Source organism: Gouania willdenowi, chromosome 9 (genome assembly GCF_900634775.1).
Source record: "Gouania willdenowi chromosome 9, fGouWil2.1, whole genome shotgun sequence".
Classification (NCBI taxonomy): Eukaryota; Metazoa; Chordata; class Actinopteri; order Blenniiformes; family Gobiesocidae; genus Gouania; species Gouania willdenowi.
The window spans coordinates 37,809,335-37,828,954 of NC_041052.1; the positions used below are offsets into that span (position 1 = coordinate 37,809,335).

Sequence of the window (19,620 nt, forward strand, 5' to 3'; positions counted from 1 at the left end):
GCTATTGGCTGAGGATAGATCAGTGACATCACTGTTGGCCCTGCCCCTCGAGGGTAATACAATGTTCAAACTGTACACAAAAAAAAAAAAAAAAACTCCTATAATTTCATATGGAACAAATAAACCCTAAAAATGACCGAACAACCAATAGAATAAAACATAAATTGTAACAAATTTAGAGTATATTTTTTCTGAGCTCATCAAAGCATTTGTTGGCTTATAAACGCTCCGTAACAAAATCTCATCCTACTTTTGCTCTTTTAAAAATGACAGGTTATCATTTCTATACCCGGTGATCACTGATCTGCCTTGCAGACACGCCTACTCATGAATATGCACTTTTCTTCTTACTCTTTGTTGTCATCATTTATGAACATCTGATGGCAAAGATGTTTTAGAGCTTTAAAGCTTCTGTCAAAGCTGAGTGTTGCTGCTATTCGTTGAGTGCGTGCCCATGAGATCTGACCTACTTCATGGTGCAGTTTGTCTCAGTGGCATCCTCCTTCACTTTTTGTCTTTTTCTGTCACTACTACTGTTCTGCGACCTGAAAATGAAAATGCTTCCTTTTTTAAAAGTATTATTCTGACAGCAGTTAAAGGCTAAAGAGCAAAATCAATAAAATCAAGCTGTGACAAATACCAGTTAGTATGAGATGATTATTCATCGACTCATTCGCTCCCTGAAACGGTATTAAAGCTGTCAGCGACGATCCATGTCACCTTTTAGAACACAGATAAAGAGACAGTGTAGGCCTCAGTGATCAATACATTTCATATATTTCTTCCAAAAAACGGGATTTGAAGGTTGAAATCACTGCTCGCCAAATAGTTTTTGACTCAATCCAAAACATTTGGTTTGTTAAAAAATTGTGACTTGAACTTCAGAAAATGTTATTGCATGGCATTGTGGGTAAGGATTATTCAAACAAGCATCATCTACCAATCAACCAGTCGACACATAAAATAATTTACGACATGAAGTTAGACTGGAATCTTCCAAGTTACATTACATACACAGAGTTCGCGGGGGGTGTGGGGGGTGGGTACTAGGGGGCATTGCCCCCCTAGTGGTCAAAAGTTTTCATTAGATATTTCCAAGTTTTGATATAACTTACACAAAAAATAAATATTTTAAGTGCCAAAAAACACAGTGACTAGGAAATAATAAAAACGGCGATATAAAATTCAAAGGTTCACAAAATAAAACCAAGTAAAAAAGATTAAAAGGACCATCAGCTGATGACATTTGACCCTCCTGCTTCCCGTAGCAGCTGAGTGCTTTGTTTACAACATGGAGGACACCGCGGGTGCTCTATAGACTCACTAGTCTGTTGTTTGTAGTGATGCACTAAGAAAACAAGTGGCTGGAACAAAGAACGAGCAAACCCTGTGCTCAGTGTCTGGATATAAAGTGGTGGATTGAGCGGTGTTGTGATTATCTATTCGCCCACCTACCCCGCAACAAAATCAGCATCCACCGATAGACACATAGACAATCAGCGAATGCGGACTGCGGAGTGACATTGTTTAGAGATTTTTAAAGCCATAATCTACATTGTTGGACTTTTAAATGCTTTTAATCCATATGGATAATTGTATCCTCTCCTACCTGTTGTTTAACTGATTTACAACTGACAGCAAGTTGTCCTCCATGTTAAAGTGTATCTCCCATAGTAAAGCACATGTATCAGTGCTGTATGATAGATCATGTAGAACATAATAACAGTGACATGCCGTCAGGGTCGGCAAGGTGGGCAGTGCCTACCCAAAGGTGAATTGATATTTTGATTATTTGTTTTAATTATAATGTAATTATAAATTATTTATTTTTCCATTTCTAATAGCCTACAGTACCTATAAATTTGAAAGTGTCAGCATTTTGTGCGTTTCATAGTCCAAATTACTAAACAGCGCTATTTCCTGGAACGACTGCCGTCTCACTCCGCTGTAAAGCAGGAGGAGGCCACGCCCCCTCCCAAAAGCACACGGCTGCTCTGCCTCTGTTCCCATAGCGTGTTTTTACGTGTTTGCGGATGCGCAGTCAGTTCCCCAAGATGACAACCATTTACTGTACGTCCAAAGGCAACTCTCCATGCTGCCTTTGGACGTAACCGCGCTATGCTAAATGGTATACGTAAGTTCACAGTACATTAGTGAATAGATGTCATGTGACCGCTGCTGCTACGTTCTCTCTCGCTCTAGCTAGTGGGCGGGATAACACTACAGTGTGGATGACAGCGCTAGAGACGATAGAGAAACTTTTTTTTGAGGAAAAACGACAGCTTTTAAAAGATGGAGACCAACACCTGAGTTACCAGACCTTCAGCAAAGGTAAGGTCAGAACATGTTTCATACTTTTCACAGTGAATGGAAAAAAAGGAAGGATTTACTTTGTGGATGCTCCTCACTGAGGCTGTTCTAAGTTGTTGTCATTTTCTCTGTGTTTCTGTGTTTCCAACACAAACAACAGATGTGCTGCCGTGTCATGAGATATATCTTGTTGGGAGAGCATTGAGGCTATATTAAATAATTGTTTATGTTTCTTTAATGGTGTTTATGATGTTGATTTTGTTAGATGGTTAAATGCTTGTTCATGTGGATCTTGTTGGGTTTTTTCTTTCTTATTATGAATTTTATATTTTGATAAGCGCATTGAGATGATTTTGTTGTAAAAAAAAGTTGATTTGAATTGAATTAACACTTGCCAGCAGAAACATATGAAATTGTCATTGGTGGTCTCGATTTGCAACGTGCCTACCCAACCCTAGTGGTCACGACACGTTACTGATAATAAATAATAACACTGCTTAATTTGAGCAACTTTCTTTACTTTCTCCTTCTTTAAGTTACAGTGGGGGCTGAACATTTTAAGCTGCATTTTGCATTAATACAGTTTTCAAAACTTATGTTACAGAAATGATAATAATAAAAACAGTTAGATTATTACATTTGTTTTCATTCCTTATTTGTGAAGCAAAACTTGAGACGTTAGGGGGGCAAGAATATAGATTCTTGCCCCCCTGGCAAGGATCTCAAACTCCGCCTATGACTACAATGTTCAAAGTTACGCAATAAGTTTTTTTAGATAAAGACATAGGGCCAAATACACAAAGAATGGAGCGCAAACCCTAATAACGCCACTATTTAAGCAGCCTCTGCGCTGGCAGTTGGTGCTCCAAAGAATTTGCTCTAATACTGGTGCTTCTGTCCTGAGCTGTCGTCTGGACTCAGTGGAGGAGGTGTGGTGAGAGGAGGATGTTAGATCAACTGGGTGCTATCATGGACAAATCCCTTTCACTCACTACACCAGATTGTGGAGACTCTGAGCAGCTCCTTCAGCAGCAGACACAGAGATCTGACCTGCAGGACGGAGGGGGTCCTCATTCCAACATCAATAAGACCCTTTAATAGCACCTTGTGACATTCATCATGTCTGCTCTTCATTCATGTGTATAGATACAGTATATACTCAACAGCTAAGTGCAATTTTCCGTTCTTTTACAGTGTTGTAAGGGTGCATTCACACAGACTGACCCAAGTCAATGATTCGTTTGCTCACCTTGTTTAGGCAGTGTGAACACGCAAACAAAATCTAGAGCTGATCAAACAAGCAAATTGTAGCGCGATTGTTTCTGCCAGTCTTGGAGCGTTTACAATCAAAGTCTGGAGCAATTAGGAGTGCTGGGAACGCAAGCGAACTCAGAGCGGATCAAACACAGGAAGTGTGGGAGAGGACGTCGGACACACAGCATTGTGGTTGGTCAGGAAGCGCACTGTGCAAAACAGGGCATTAAAACCACTAAAATCACGGCAACTGGAGGAAACTATAGGGTGCATTCACACTGACAGATCCTAGAGGGGTTAAAACACTCTAGGATCCGTCATTTGCTCGGATAGTCCACCTTGTTTGGGTTGGTGTGAACATGCAAACAAAGCGTAGAGCGGATCAAACAGACGAATTCCAGAGCAATTGCTTCACATTGCACTTTTTAAGCTGCAGTTTGTAGAATCGTGAGACGTTCCACACTCCCTTACCGGTCTTTCTGTGCGAACGTGCACAACTGTGGAGCTCTTAGCAATTTTTTTCTTAATAGAGACTAGTGACAAATGTATGGACTTTATTTTGTGTTATTGGAGAATTTTCTGATGTTTTAGAGACATGAAAGCACGTATCACTCGCTGCTGTGAGGACAGTAAGAGGATCACAGCCACAGCCGCTACACACACAAGCAGCTGTGCAGCAGCAAGCCCAGCTGATTAGAACAGACAGACAGACATCCACACTGCAGATGAATTGTGTCTGATCTCTCTACCTTAGATAAGGTTTCTCTTGGGTTTACAAGTGATTTATCCCATCTGTTATCACTCTCTCTGACTCGGTATGTGGGGCAGACTGCACACGGACTGAAAGAGACCGTGGATCAGTGGTAGAGTGGAGTTGTCCAGTAACCGAAGGGTTGGGGGTTCGAATCCCACTCATCCAAGTCATTGTCGTTGTATCCTTGAGCAAGGCACTTTACCCACATTGCCTCATATGAATGGGTATGAATTGTTGGTGGTGGTCAGAAGGGCCGTAGGAGCGAAACAGCAGCAATTCTTCTCAGTATGCCCCTGGATAGCTGTGGCTACATATTGTAGCTTACCACTAATGGTATGACTGATGTGAGTGACTGCTGTGAATGAATAATGGTTTCTGTATGTGCTTTGAGTCTCCTTGAAAAATGTGCAATATGAATTTAAGCCATTATTATTATTAAAGTGGATTGCACGCAGTCCCCTACATACCGAGTCAGAGGAACCTCCGTGGAGTCTGTTCCTCCCAAACACGTTTGTGCCTTTATTCTGTTGCTTCTCCACCTCGGTCTACCTTTTTCCTCCTCGCCTTGATGGAGACTTCTGCAGGAATATCTGCCATCACACTGTCAATACTCTCAGACCGTGAACACGCATTGACTTTTGACGAGCAGTTCGAGCAGCCAATACTAATGCTTAAAACGGCTCATGGGATCGCCCTGTTGGTAGAAAGATCTGGCTGAATTCCATGCAGCATCACGCTCCTGTATTTCTAAAGCTCATTTACAACACCAGGAGAAGAAGCAGATATTCACTTTGAATTATAATATGCTCAAAGATGATTATGGATTTTTGACCAAATTATGCCAAAAAAAAAAACTTACATACTGCAGCTTTAAGCTCATGCTTTGACCCATAGTTGAAAGCTTTCTCTTCTGATTTCTGTTTTTCTACGTAGAGAAATTTCTACTCCAGTAACAACGCCATCAAATAGTGATCATGTGACTGCACCAGAGGCTGTTTGGAGCAGATCAGAAGTTGTGCTCTGAACACAAACCAAGCCAAATCAAGGTGATAAAATGATCGGTTTATCGGAGTCCACAACCAAACCGGTGTGTCCCTAAAAATCAGGCATGGTGTAGAGATTTGAAGTGTAGTCCAGTTGGAGAACAGCACAGTACACCATCTGATGTTTGTTAGTGTCGCAAACTCAGCATAATCCTTTTGAGGATCTGGTCCATACAGGCATAAGCGGAATTTGAGATTCTTGCCAGGGGTGGCAAAAAAATAAATAAATAGAATTAAATATATAGAACATATCAAGATTCACGCTAACCACAATGTGTGTAACACAAACAATAATGCAAAAACGATTAGTAACATAATTGATAATGTTGACTACAAAAATTTTGTCGACGCATGTTTTAATGGTGTAAAGTCATGATAAAATCGGACCGGCGGACGCTTTCTGCTTAATTTTTGCTGCTGTACCATACATGAACTGCTGCAATCCCAAATAGAACTTGAAATGTTCAGCACCCTCTTGTAACTTACAGAATGAGAGAGTAAAGCTGCTCAAATTAAGCAGTGTTATATTTATGATGGTCTTCATGATATATGATACAACACTGGAAACATGTGCTTTAATATGGGAGATATGCTTTAACATGGAGGGATAGGCTGTGTGTGAGTTGTAAATCACTATGCTAGATGCATTTAAAAGTCCAACAACGTAGGTAATGGCTTTAAAAGTCTCGAACAACGTGACTTCACCTTTGCTGAACGCCGAATGCATGTGCACTTCAGTTGCGGCCAGGGATGCCGATTGGAACAACATCGCTCAATCCACCGCTTTATATTCAGACAAGCGTGCACTGATCGCAGTGTTTGCTCGTTCGGTGTTTCAGCTGCTTGTTTTCTCAGTGCATGAGCTGCTACAGGAAGCAGGAGGGTCAAACGTCATCGGCTGCTGTCCTTTAAAAATTTTTTACTTGGTTTTATTTTGTTAACCTTTGCTCTTTATATCCCGGATTTTTTTTATTTTCTAGTCACTGTGTTTTTTTTAGCACTTAAAACATTTGTATATTATGTAAATTATATTAAGAATTGGGAAAATTGCAATGAAAACTTACCCCCGCGCAAACTATGCGCATGCAAATTGGAGTCATAGATCAATAAATAAAATTATCTGCTCCACTGTAAACACTCGTTGTTATTGTATTTCATGCATTGTGAGCATAGTAGTGACATTGTGCCTTGCTGTCAAAAGTTTGCAATACGTTTGATACATAGGCTTCAGATACAATAAAATCTAAAAACTCAAAATATCAACATGAATAAAATGATCATAAAGCCATTCTGTATTTTATTTTCCACTCAAATAAGCTCAGGGTTTCTGATTGGCTCAATTACAGGAAGCAGCAAACAAATGAAGCAGAGATGGTGAACATTTATCACAGCAGGGGCCACAAAAATGGGATTTTCTGATCCGAGGGCCACATTATCAACATAAGGCTCAGGCGCCTTATTAGTTTTAATACCTATATTTTCATTGATTAGGAAGCCTAACAAGGTGACAATATATTGGAAAAAATGAGATGATAGATATTTGTTTTTAGTGTATTTTACAACTGATTATACCACCGCTATCATAAGAGATGCTAACAGGAAGGTTAACTTTTATGGGGTTATTTATTAAAGGCTCAGTAATTGTGGTTAATTGTGATTGAACTTTAGTAATTGAGAACAAATTTGTAATTGACTTTCTGATGATAAAAAAGTGGAGGAAATACCAGTCACTGTAATCATAGTTAAGTTGCAATTGAACATGGATAATTAAAAACCTAATTGTAATAAAAATGTATTGAAATTCACCCCAACCTCTGTTGTTTTGTGTTTGTTTTGTATATTTCACTGCTATTTTTGTGTATTTTTGTATAATTTACTTTCATCATTGTTGTCCATGTGCATTTTTCTTTTATTCTGTAAGTTTTTTTGGAGTCATGTTGTATATTTACTATAGGGGCTGCACAAAGTCAGCCCAAGGGTCGCATTTGGCCCCCGGGCCAGCAGTTGCTTAGTTGAATGCTTTGGTCTGAAAGGCAGCAGGAGGTGAGCTGTTTAGGGAATAAACATGTTGTTATGTATTCACATCCCAAACAGCCTGAAAGAAAGGAAAAGATTTCCATAAACAAAAGCAAGTGTTCAACAAAGGCCACACTCGCTGTAGCATTCAAGTTCTTATTCTTATCTGCATAAGAATGGCTGGAAAACATGTCCTCATTAGCATTTAAATAGGTTGAAATAGCAAACTTAAATAAACAAATATGATTATTCAGACATGGAGGGAAAGTCTTCAGAAGGGAAATCCAACTTTGTCATGTTGCCCCCATGAGCCGGGTGCACATATGTGTGTAATTACATTACAACCACTTTTATTCACACCAGCGTTTTCCATTGTTGTTCATAAACATCAGTTTAAATGCATTTTTCTGCCGACTCAACGCTCATGCTTTATGGTTACTTTAAACAGCGCACATGGCACATCCATCTGTTCAGCCTTTCATGATGAAGTCTGTAACAAGACGTATAAATGTACATTGTAATAGATTCAAGCTCAAAGGATTGGATGAAAAACAGGTTTGGTGATGAAACATGCTTCTTCTGGACTATATCACCTCAATCCTTCCTCTTTTTGTACAAAGTGTATTTTTTGCTTCTGATGGTATTTCACAGTGAGGAAACAGCATAAAGGTGGACTCTAGTCCAGTGCTTCTCAACCATTTCAGCACATGTCTCCCAAAATAAAGGTTCCAGAGACCAGGGACCCCCGCAGTACCTGAAGGTGGTTTAACACAAACATGAACATTGAAGAACAGTCATGTGGAGACAGGGTCATCTATAAGGGGGAATAAAGGGGGGAGATTTTTGGGGCCCATCCATAAAGTCAGCAAAATGATGGTCCATTGTTCTATGAATCTGTGATAACCACATTTATTTCTTTATCTGAATAATATCCACTATTATCCAGAAACTTTAGTGTTATTTGCACCATAGTACAGCATATAGTCATCTTAAAGCTACGGTAGGTGATTTTCTCCAGATATACTTTTTAAGTTTTTGGTTGAAATATTCTTTATGTCCTGACAGAAATTAAGATCTAATGTGCTCTGAGAAAGGAACGAAGAAAATCTGTCATCTGTAGCTGCTGTAAACCTGTAATAACTTTGACCAATGAAAAGATATGGTTCATTTTTTTTCTCACGTCTCCCTGTCTTTCTGCTCGTTCTCGACCCCTGCGTGCACGAGTCCACACTCAAAGTGCGTCACCGGTGACGGCCTGGTTTTTAGTCACTTTTTTTCACGTATATGATGATAAAGTTTAGTCTTTACTTACTGCTGAATGACACATGAGACAATGAAGTTTCTACACAATACAAGCGATGAGCTGAGCTCCTCTTCTGGAGCAGCGGAGCTTGTGCATGTGAGTGACAGAAGGGAGGGGCAAGGGGGTTAAAGACGGAGCCGTCAGTGAAGCTACATTCAAAATCATGCTAGCTTTCGAAAATCACCTACCCTGCCTTTAAAGATGTAAATTCTTGACATGAGAAATGAGATTGGTGAAATGAGATTTTAAAAACCACAGAAATTGGTTAAAAGTAGCAAATTAGACTGGCCAAAAACCAGACAGAAAAAGTGGTAAAAAGGGTTCAAAGTATGTCAATAATGTAAGATTTGTTAGGAAGGATTAGTTTAAACTTGCAAATAATGTTCATGACTAGGGATAGACCGATTTCTTAGGGCCGATGCCAATACCAATTTTTTTTTCCCATCAGCCTTAGCTGATGACCGTTACAGACCGCCAATTTTCTTGAGCCGATACTACTTTTTCTCAATTAATATCATTATGATGATAACAAATAGTACGAGTCTCAATTTTTAAAAAAGGAACACATATTGAAATTAACAAAGGTGAGGTAGAACAACAACAAGTAAAAAATGTTGAACAAATATTAAAAACAGGTGATGTAGACCAAGAACAAGTAAAAGAACAATTTCTGCTCTCTGTTTTTGAATTGTGAGATGAAAATATTCCTTGTGAAAGCAGAATTTAAAGACACGTCTTCCAGACAAGGAAAAAAGCAAGTGGAAAAGTATTAGTATTTACTCTCCATTTCAAGCACAGTGGATGCACCAGTGTGTGAATTAATCTTAACCAGTGCCTTTTCACAGAACTGCTGCACATGCTTTATTATTATTATTATTGTTGTTATTATTATTATTACTATTATTATTATTATCAATAACTGTTAAACAAGATGTGAAAAACATTACAAACCTTTCCCGGTTGTAACTCACTGCATGACACGGATAAATGTCTTCACACCTCGCTACTTGATGGAGGCAGTGACCCATCTCCACTCGTCATCGCCCATTCTGGCTCACTAACACTTCCTCTTCTCGGCCATCATTTACTCCCCCAGGGCAGCACTGTCTGTGGCTATTGATCAAGCAGCACTCCTGCACTAATTTAGTGGCCATGATACGTTCCATCAGGAGGGATGCAGGAGGAGAGTATTGATCACTGCACAGGTCTGGTAAGGGGGCACCACCACAGCACTCTATGACAGGGGTCTAATTAACTTGTGATGTCTGTTAGTGCTCTGCTGACAGCTCATGCTCACAGACCAAAGCCACAGCTCACATGGGAAATAAAACGCCTCTGGGTTTAAGAATGACACTGATATGGAAATCATTTTCCTATTTACATATTAGCACCACTTTATGCAAATACATTTATGAATGTGTTCTATAGGTTGAAGGCCAATAAGTACTTTAAATATTCATTACATTATAAAACACTCCTGCGTCTTTGTTACGAGGGTTGTCCCGATTTGAAATATATCCATTATCAGAACCATATCAGCAACAGTAATGGGGAGGCAATGACTCCTCTGTAGATGCACACATTTACGAACCCAATAGAAGCTTAAATGCATTATGAATATATTCTATACAGGATGATGACCATTAAGTACTTTAAATATTCATCACATTATAAAATGAACACTCCTGCGTCTATTACGAGGGGTGTCCCAATTTGAAATAGATTACCATCATCGTTACCCTATCAACAACAGTGACGTGTGGTGAGGTTGATGGTTGGGGAGGCACTGACTACTCTAGAGTCAGATGCACACATGTATTAACCCAATTGGACACGTGCACAATATGGTGTCCAATAACTTCCAGTCACAGTGTGTGTGAGCGAGGACTTAGCGAAGCCAGTGAGCGGTGGAAAAAATGAGTATGTTGGCGTCCAAAAAAGGTGATTGGCCTATCGATGGGTTGGAGGTTCAGCATTACACTGTTGTGTACCTAGATGCACCTGTTCTTCACGGTACAATTCCTGTATTCGCTTCCCCTGCTGATAATGCGGCTCGTCGGCAATGGCTAGCCAAAATCCGGCGAGATAACTTCACTTCAAGTAGGAACACAGAGTATGTAGCCGGCATTTCTTTCCCAGTGATATAGTGCTAACACCACGGGGAAAGAGGCTGCTAAAAAGGGGGGCTGTGCTAGTTCAATTTGAGTGGACGACTACTCATTGCCTGAGCCAAGACCTGGTATGTGGGAACCTAGGCCACGGCAGGAGAGCCCTGCGGCTGCAGATCCAACTGAGGACTCATCGGAATCGGGGATGGACGTGATGTATCACCGGCAACTGGGGTAATGGCCAACGAGTTGAAAACAAGGACCTGCGGAGATGGCTTGAACTGGTTCTGAGTCAAATATAGCAGCTGCAGCTGCGGACACGTTTTTGTTTTGAGAACTTTGCTAACTCAGATGACCAAATTTGCCATTATACCAGAGTTTGCATTTTATATTCTGTATTTAGTTATAGTAACCGGTGCATGTAGTATTCAAAGTCAGCGTTTGAACTAATACAATTTTTGTTTGTTGTCTGCTGGTGTTCGCTGCGTGAGGTCACAGATAGTAATGTCTTTATTATTAAAAGCACTTTTAAAACACATCCCTATATAGTCTGCTGTGCTTAAATCTAAAGCGTTATTTCCTTGTATTTGGGAAGTCGGGCATCCGGGTAAGTTGTGACGTATCTGCCTATCAACGCCAGTCGCCATATTTGTTTGGGGGTAAAACAACGTTAACGTATTGACTGCCGAAGAGCAGTATGGCTCGATCCCGGTCTACACCGGTCTGTGTGTCAAAGTGGGGAAAGACACTGAACCCCAAGTTGCTCCCAGTGGTTGACTTGCGTCTTGCATGGCAGCTCTGTCCCAGTGCACTTTGTGACCTCTGTCTGTGAAAGGTGCCATAGAAATAAACATTACTTACTTACTTACTATAAGTGATGGTGTCACGCCAAGAGTTCAGAGCAATGGTTTCATCCTGGTTGCCTGTATTTACATGCGACCGGAGCTGCTCTTCTCTTCTTCATGCTGTCTACTTAACAGCAGAGTTCGAACTGCGGTCATAGATTTTTTCGGCTCACGGATTTCGGTAAACAAAAGAGGTTTACATCGACTTTTTTACTTTTTACTGATTTTTAGAGCAACCCAAAGCAGCAAAGTTGTCGATTAGACTAAAAAAGCTGCTAAATGATCACCTCCTATAGAACTCAATGGACTGAAAGGGGCGATTCATGTCATCAATGACGTCATTTCCACATGGCGGCGCACAAGGTAAAGTAGTCCCAGTTTTAAAAGTTAATAAAATGAATATGGTGCAAAATAATGCATTTTGTTAAGTATAGATCTTCTAATAAGGACATTTCAAATGTTTTAGCCCACATTTGTAAAAACAGTGGAGGATCCCTTTCAAAGTGTCTGAAAAAAGCAATGCAGCAGAACTGGACCTTCACTGCAGCTCAGTCAGAGATGGATGAGTGCATGTGTTTGCTCTCAAAGTGTAAAGATGCAGTTCAATTATGCAGATGTTTCCAGCATTCCCCTCCTCCACGACTGAGATGGCTTTATTACTTCTATTAGGACTTTACTGCCACCTGGCGGCTGTTAGAGGTACAAAACCGGAGCTCTTTTTTGGCACCCATCGCAAAAAAAAGAAGATAAACATGCAGAAAACTCTAGTATCAAATATTAGGCAGGAGAGCAAAAACGATCTTTATTTACCATAGGATTGAAACATAGTAGGGAGAAAAAAAAAACACAATAAGACAAAACTATTTGATAAATCAGAATGATCTCGTCTAGAGAGTTCATCATATACATGCAACACTGTATGATCAGAGCAAAAGTTGGATGCACATGAAATATACAAATGTGAAAATATGAAAAACAATTGCTGTACTACATAAAGTAAAGGATCTATTGAATAACAAAGCACTGTACATGTTATATAACTGTTCCTTATCTGACCTATTGTGTAGAAGTCTGGAGAAACGCCTGTAAGACAAACATCCCTTTAGTCCTTATATTACAAAAAATGAATAATAAGCCAAAAACAATATATAGACATCCAACAAACCCATTATTCCATCAGTTAAATCTGTTGAAGTTCAATGACATTGTAGATTATAGTATTTTGTAAATTATGCATAATTCGCATCAAAAAATCTTTTTTTCTTCTTTTTTTTAATGAATGGAAAAAATAAAAATACATTACAATAAACAGATACATACTCATATATAAACTCAGATTTCAGTAACCATGAGGACACAATTACGGTATTTAGAAATTGAGCATTTAAGCTCTTAAGGCTCAAAGCTTCTTTTTTTTTCCACAGTTCTTATTCTGGAAAGGTTTTTGGTTCCGTGTCTGTTAAAAAGTGTAAAGTCAAAGTTTTAATATACACTGATAGTGAATGAATACAGTATGAACTAAGAGCAACAGAATGACCTGATGAGTTGCATCTGACCTCATTCACCAGCCTCAGTAGATCAATGGCACATCTTATTATTACATAAAGCAGGTTTCAAGCTGTCGGACTATTAAAAAGAATCCACCACATACAGTATAAACAGTAATAGAACAAAGATCACAGAAAGGAAACCTAGGCAGTATAAACTCATAGCTCTGTTATTTATGTGAGCACAAGTGATCAAAGACCTTTGATCATTTATCACAGTGAAGGCCATAAATGTGATTGTCTGATCCAACATTCATGTCAGCATTTATATATTTTTCTTACATTTTTAGAATCATTTTTGTGCTGTTTTGTGTGTGTGTGTGTGTGTGTGTGTGTGTGTGTGTGTGTTTGTTTTTGTAGCAAATAATTTAATGTCTTTTTGTTGTTGTTTTTGTAGCAAATAATTTAATGTCTTTTTGTTGTTGTTTTTGTACTTTTGTGTTATTTTTGTAGTTGTCTGTAATTGTGTAAGAGTTGTTTTGTGAATTTTTGTAGTCTTGCTTTTTTGAAGTAATTTTGTGTATTTTTTTTTTAGTTAATTTGTGTATTTTTTTTTAATTCATTTTGTGTATTTTTTGGTTTAATTTTTTCTATTTTTGTTATTGATATGTGGTCTATTGTTGTAGTGTTATGTGTTTTTGGAGTCTTATTTTTGTTGCCTTTTTGGATATTTTTCCTTTCATTTTGTGTCATTTTTGAACTATTTGCGTGTTTTTGTTGCCATTTTGAGCATTTTTGCAGTCAATTTGTATTAGTGGATTCAACCTTTTGTCTTTCTGAGTCTGCAGAAGTTTTCCTGTTTTTAGGTCTTTATTCCAGCATTCCCATGTTGGTTTTAGCGTTCAACTGTTTTTTTTTTTTTTTTTAAAGTAATTACATTTAAGATATAATATTAAGATAAAGATGAGTCGTGCTAGTTTATTAAGGCACGAACATGGCCGTGGCTTCATTGCCTGTCATGTCATGAGGTGACATTTCTTCCCCCATCGGGTCACTGAGGATCTGCTCCTTGATGTCCAGGTCTATTGTTGGAATCATGGCTGTCTTAATTCTCTGAAGGTTGGAAAATAAAGAAAAACTTTGCTAACAGATGTGGGATGGTACAACACTATGATATCTACTGATGTTTTGGGCTCCATGTGTCAAACTCAAGGCCCGGGGGCCAAATCCGGCCCTTTTGAGCAGGTTGTCAAGCATTAGGTGAAGAAAACAAGTTGTTTTAACACTAATTTGTCCGAGTTTGCACTTTCAGGTATAAATGAAATGAAAAGTATGTAAGGTACTGGCAATAATAATGCATTAAGTGCCAAATATATGTCCCTGCACAAGGTAGATTTGTATTTTTTTGATTTTGTGACCCATTTTTACTTGTCCTAATATGTTCTAATATGTCTAAATTGGAACGTTTGGAGGAAAATTGAAAAAAAATTTAAAATTCTTTCAACAATTTGCATTTAGAAATGATTGCCATCATGTGACATAAGCAATGAAAAATTGTGAGCCATGCAAATTTGTGTATTTGGGGTGGGGCGGATTTATCTCCCACTGAAATATTTGGTAATTACACAATGGTTCATGTTTCGTATGTATTTTTTACTTTCCCCTGTGGGCCGAATTCGATGCTTTAAAGGGCCGGATATGGCCCCTGCGCCTTGAGTTTGACACGTGCTTTACAGCATCTAATGCAGCCTGCAGGAGAAAGTAAAAATGACAGAGAAAACATGAAACATTGTATAAAGTTAGTGTTCATGAGTTATAAGTTATAAGTTATAAGGTGTTCATGAATGAAAACCTGAAGGCACGCCAAATAAAAAAGGAGGAAAAATTCAAAAGACGTGCACAAGAAACTGCAGGATTTATATCACACCACTGGGAGAAGAGAACGGAAAACCAATCTTCATCAAAACGATGGAAGACTTGGGAAAATACGAAGGATCCACCTAAACAACAACATTACTGATGGTAATCATGCCGACAGGAACAACGATAGAGAGGAGGAGGAATAAAAAAAGACAACACTGACTACAGATGAGAATCAATCCTACACAAAAAAGGACAAAAAAAAGAAAAGAAAAAAAAGTGAAATTGTGTTCAGAACAACCTAAGAATGTTTGACCACAGAGACAAGCTTTGATGTAAATTTTCTGTGTTCAAAACAGGGGACGGGACTTAGATAAGCAAACTGCTTCTCTCGTCTCCATGTTCAATAAGAAAAAAAACTGAATAAATAAAAAATAAATAAATAAATAAATGACCAAATAATTCAGTTTTAGATATACCTTCCAAATTCCATAAAACTCCACAATATGTTTTTTTGATAACTGTCAGTGATTTAATAACTATTTTTTTCCCCCTAAAATCCTGCAATTTCTCACAAACAAATCCCACAAAATGTTACAGTTCAGTTTTCTCATGTTTATACCACATGACTGTATCACAAGTTGCTGAAAGAAATAAAATCCTGCATCCCCTAAATTGCACGCTAATATTGAAATTACTTTTCCCGCCTAAAATCTGTGGCCCACTTGAGATCAAACAGGTCCATATTTGGCCCCTGGACAAAAATTAGTTTGACACCCTGATTACCTCCGCCAAGGAGGTAATTATTCAAGGGATTCAAGGATTTTTAATTGTCATTGAATGCAAACATGTACATGTACTAACCCTAACCCTTAAAATAATAATAAATCTAATTAAGTAAAAGAAAATAGAAGAAAAAGACCCTAAGAATAGAAAAAGAAAAACATCAGTAATGTTAATAGAATATATACAAAATAATACAAATATACAATAATAAAAATACAACATTACACAAAAAATAACAAAAAACAATAGAACACCAACAGCAGCAGCATTAAAAACGTAATGAATTAAAATTCAAATATTTCACCGTAGACTTACCTGGATGAGGGATCCTTTATTGGAAATAATTTCCTGAATGATCCCCAGTGGGATCCACACGATAGATACCAGTGAGATGATCCAGCCCACACACTCAGCCCACCACGGGTACTTGTACTTCTCATATTGAACTGGTGTGTACTTAACAATGCTGGAGATCAGAATGCCCTACGCAGAAAGAAAAAAAAAAAAAAAACTGTATTTCACGCAGTATTAACTGCAGTTTTAAGCCACACTTTTTAAACATGACTCACAAACACCAACAGAGGACAAAACAGAAGCCAGCAGAGCCGGAAGTATAAGTTTGGAGCTTTTCCTAACATCCTCTTCACCATCACAGAGATACGAGGCACTCCTGGAAGAACAAAGGAGTGATTATATATATTTTTCTGCGGAATGAAGACAGTGACAACTTCTCAAATAAGATTAAAATCTGTCTTTCATATGACAATAACTTACAGTCCTGCTACCAACTGCCATCTATCAACTACAAGCATCAATAATGAAAGGCAGTGGCTGTCAATATGTAATACGTATCCATAAACCGGCATTCTATCCATACGCAACACCCCTCTCTGGTCAGTTTAGGTCACGTGATAGGTGCACGTAACGAATAACGTGACCTAAACTGGCCCCTCATTGGCCAGTTTAAGAAACGTGATAGGTACACCACGTGACCTAAACTGGCCAATGAGACACTACGCCCTTGTACTTCCGTTTGTATTAATACGTCAACTACGTTACAGACTAACTAACCCATAACTACGTTATGGAGTAACCCTGACACTAACCGTAACCTTAACCCTAACTTACGTTACGGACTAACTCTAACCCTAACGCTAACCGTAACCCAAACCCTAAACTACGTTACGGACTAACCCTAACGCTAACCGTAACCCTAACCATAACTTACATTATGGACTAACCCTAACATACGTTATGGACTAACCCTAACGCTAACTGTAACCATAACCATAAACTACGTTATGGACTAACCCTAACGCGAACCCTAACCCTAACTTACGTTATGGACTAACCCGAACGCTAACTGTAACCATAACAATAAACTATGTTATGGACTAACCCTAACGCTAACCGTAACCCTAACCCTAAACTACGTTACAGACTAACCCTAACGCTGACCGTAACCCTAACCCTAACTTACGTTATGGACTAACTATAACGCTAACTGTAACTATAATCATAAACTACGTTATGGACAAACCCCAACCCTAACTTACATTATGGACGAACCCTAACTCTAACTTACGTTATGGACTAACCCTAACGCTAACTGAAACCATAACCATAAACTACGTTATGGACTAACCCTAAACTCTAACCGTTACCCTAACCCTAAACTACATTACGGACTAACCCTAACGCTAACCGTATCCCTAATGCTAACTATAACCTTAACCCTATACTACGTTACGGACTAACTAACCCTAACCACACTGAATGGTCATGTGACTTCCGTAATGTCATCTCTCGTACGGATAGAATTCCTTCATTATCCCACCTGCATCTAAATTTATCTTCTTATCTCACAAAATCGCTGTGACACATACATGAACACACAATCACGGGTACGAATGTTCAGTCCAACGCTTGACTAAGAAATTTGAACTCAGCTGACATGACTTTAAACCATGAGGGGTACATTTTAGCACCTCTGTAAAATCAACTCTTGGAGAACAAACAAAGAACACTTAAAAAATACAATGACCTGAATTTTAGATTATAACCTTTCAGTTTAGAGAAAATTACCATGAAAGCCTGACATTCCATCAGCCATACCTTCTTTTTCTTCTCAACTCACCCATATCCGAGTGTGTGCATTAGTGGTTCAGCAACAAAATCTGACTGAGTCTCATCTGTCTATAAAAGCCAGAATGTTCTGAGTGTGTGTGGAGCGCATATCTCCCCAACGCAGTGTCTGATCGACCTGAAACTTTGTCAACGGCTTCTAAATAAAGCGAGTGAGTGCATCTGTTATTTTGGACTTATTTGGTGATTTCAAAACGTTTTTGAAGTATGTTGGTCACTTTGTTTGCGTGTTTGTTTGTCTGTTTGTGTATGAATGGATTTTGATGAAATTTTCAGGAAATGTTGATAATGGGACAAGGAACAGTTGATTACATTTTGGTGATGTTCTGACTACTAAAAGAAAATATATAGATATATACAATTAGTTTTCCCATCCACACTGTGGAACTCCTGTTAAACTATGTTGTAGAAAACTGATGACGTCATCAACAGTGATGTCATCAGAGTTCAATCAGAATGTTTTAAACTGATGATGTCATCAGAGTTCCAATTAGAACATGGATGATGTCATCAACAGTGACGTCATCTGTGTTCCAATTAGAATATTCTAACTGATGATGTCATGAACAGTGATGTCATCGGTTCTAAAAACTGATGATGTCATTAACAGTGATATCATCAGTGTTCTATTCTATGCTAATGCTAAGCTAATGCAGTGTGACACTGTACACAATAACTTGAAAAATTATGAATGGATTTTGATGTGTTCATAATCGCACACGCTTTTATGAAATCATTAATAGTAATACTAATTAATAGTATAACTGGGCATGCCTTAACTGCTCCTGGAGCCCTACCCACAATCAAGGATTTTTTTTTAATTTCCCTCCTAGTAGCAGGTCAGGAGACAGCATGGGTTTAGTTAGTCTTTAATGTGATATTTATTGCCTCAAGGGTGGAGATAACTGAGAATAATGTAAATGTCATATTTATGTGTATCTCTCCAGGGTCTCTGCTGTGAAGTTGTTCACGATGCACACAGGGGGGCAGATGTCATCTGCTCCGTAGCTGATTCTCTTCCATAGAGTGTTTAAATGCACTCCTTTAAGTCCAGTTTTTACATTGTCAAAAAGCACATCTTTGCTTTGCTCCAGGATTTCCTTTCTTTTCTTGCCAGTGTTTGTTTGACCTCAGTGGGCGGGGCCTACGAACCAGGAATATTCAAGGGCGTAAAATGTTAATGATGATGGAATTCTGCAGCCAGATTTATCAACACCTGATCATTTGTACGATGGATTAGTCCGATACGAATGTTCCATTAATTAGATATTGTCGTACGACTAAATGTGAACTCAAATTTGTACCCGTTTTCACGCAAGGTTGATAAATGCGGGCCTTTATTTTTTATAATGAGAGATAATTGTTTGATGATACTAGAATGCGTTATTTTATGTTAACATATGTTTATGCTATACTTTTTTCTCTGTGTTATTAGTACTGCAGCTGGATCTACTACGTGCTCCATATTAGAGAAACATATTATAAAACAAACCTAAAACTAGGATAGGAATATGAACCTTTCTACATTTGTTGAAGCTTTTTGTAAATGTGGGACTTTACCAAAGAACCAGCAGACAGCAACAACTTCAAAGAAAGCCAAAAAGACCAAGGAAACCACCGCCAAGTAGTGATCCATCAGCTGGAATACGTAAATACCTCCCTGAGAGGAGAAGATCACAGTATCTTTCATTGTTTCCACATCAAAACTA

General features: G+C 38.5%; 1 protein-coding gene across 3 annotated transcripts in view; it reads right to left on the reverse strand.

Annotated features, from left to right (window-relative positions):
* Positions 1 to 13,971: 13,971 nt before the first annotated feature.
* Positions 13,972 to 19,620, reverse strand: part of LOC114469719 (sodium- and chloride-dependent GABA transporter ine-like) — a 45,866-nt gene continuing 40,217 nt past the window's right edge. For all 3 annotated transcript variants that reach the window (XM_028457477.1, XM_028457479.1, XM_028457476.1), the window contains exons 11-14: positions 19,472 to 19,571; positions 16,336 to 16,436; positions 16,082 to 16,249; positions 13,972 to 14,233 (exon numbers count right to left, since the gene is read on the reverse strand). In XM_028457477.1, the coding sequence (XP_028313278.1) occupies positions 14,102 to 14,233; positions 16,082 to 16,249; positions 16,336 to 16,436; positions 19,472 to 19,571 (501 nt within the window). In that variant the 3' untranslated portion in view covers positions 13,972 to 14,101. The remainder of the gene's footprint in view (positions 14,234 to 16,081; positions 16,250 to 16,335; positions 16,437 to 19,471; positions 19,572 to 19,620) is intronic.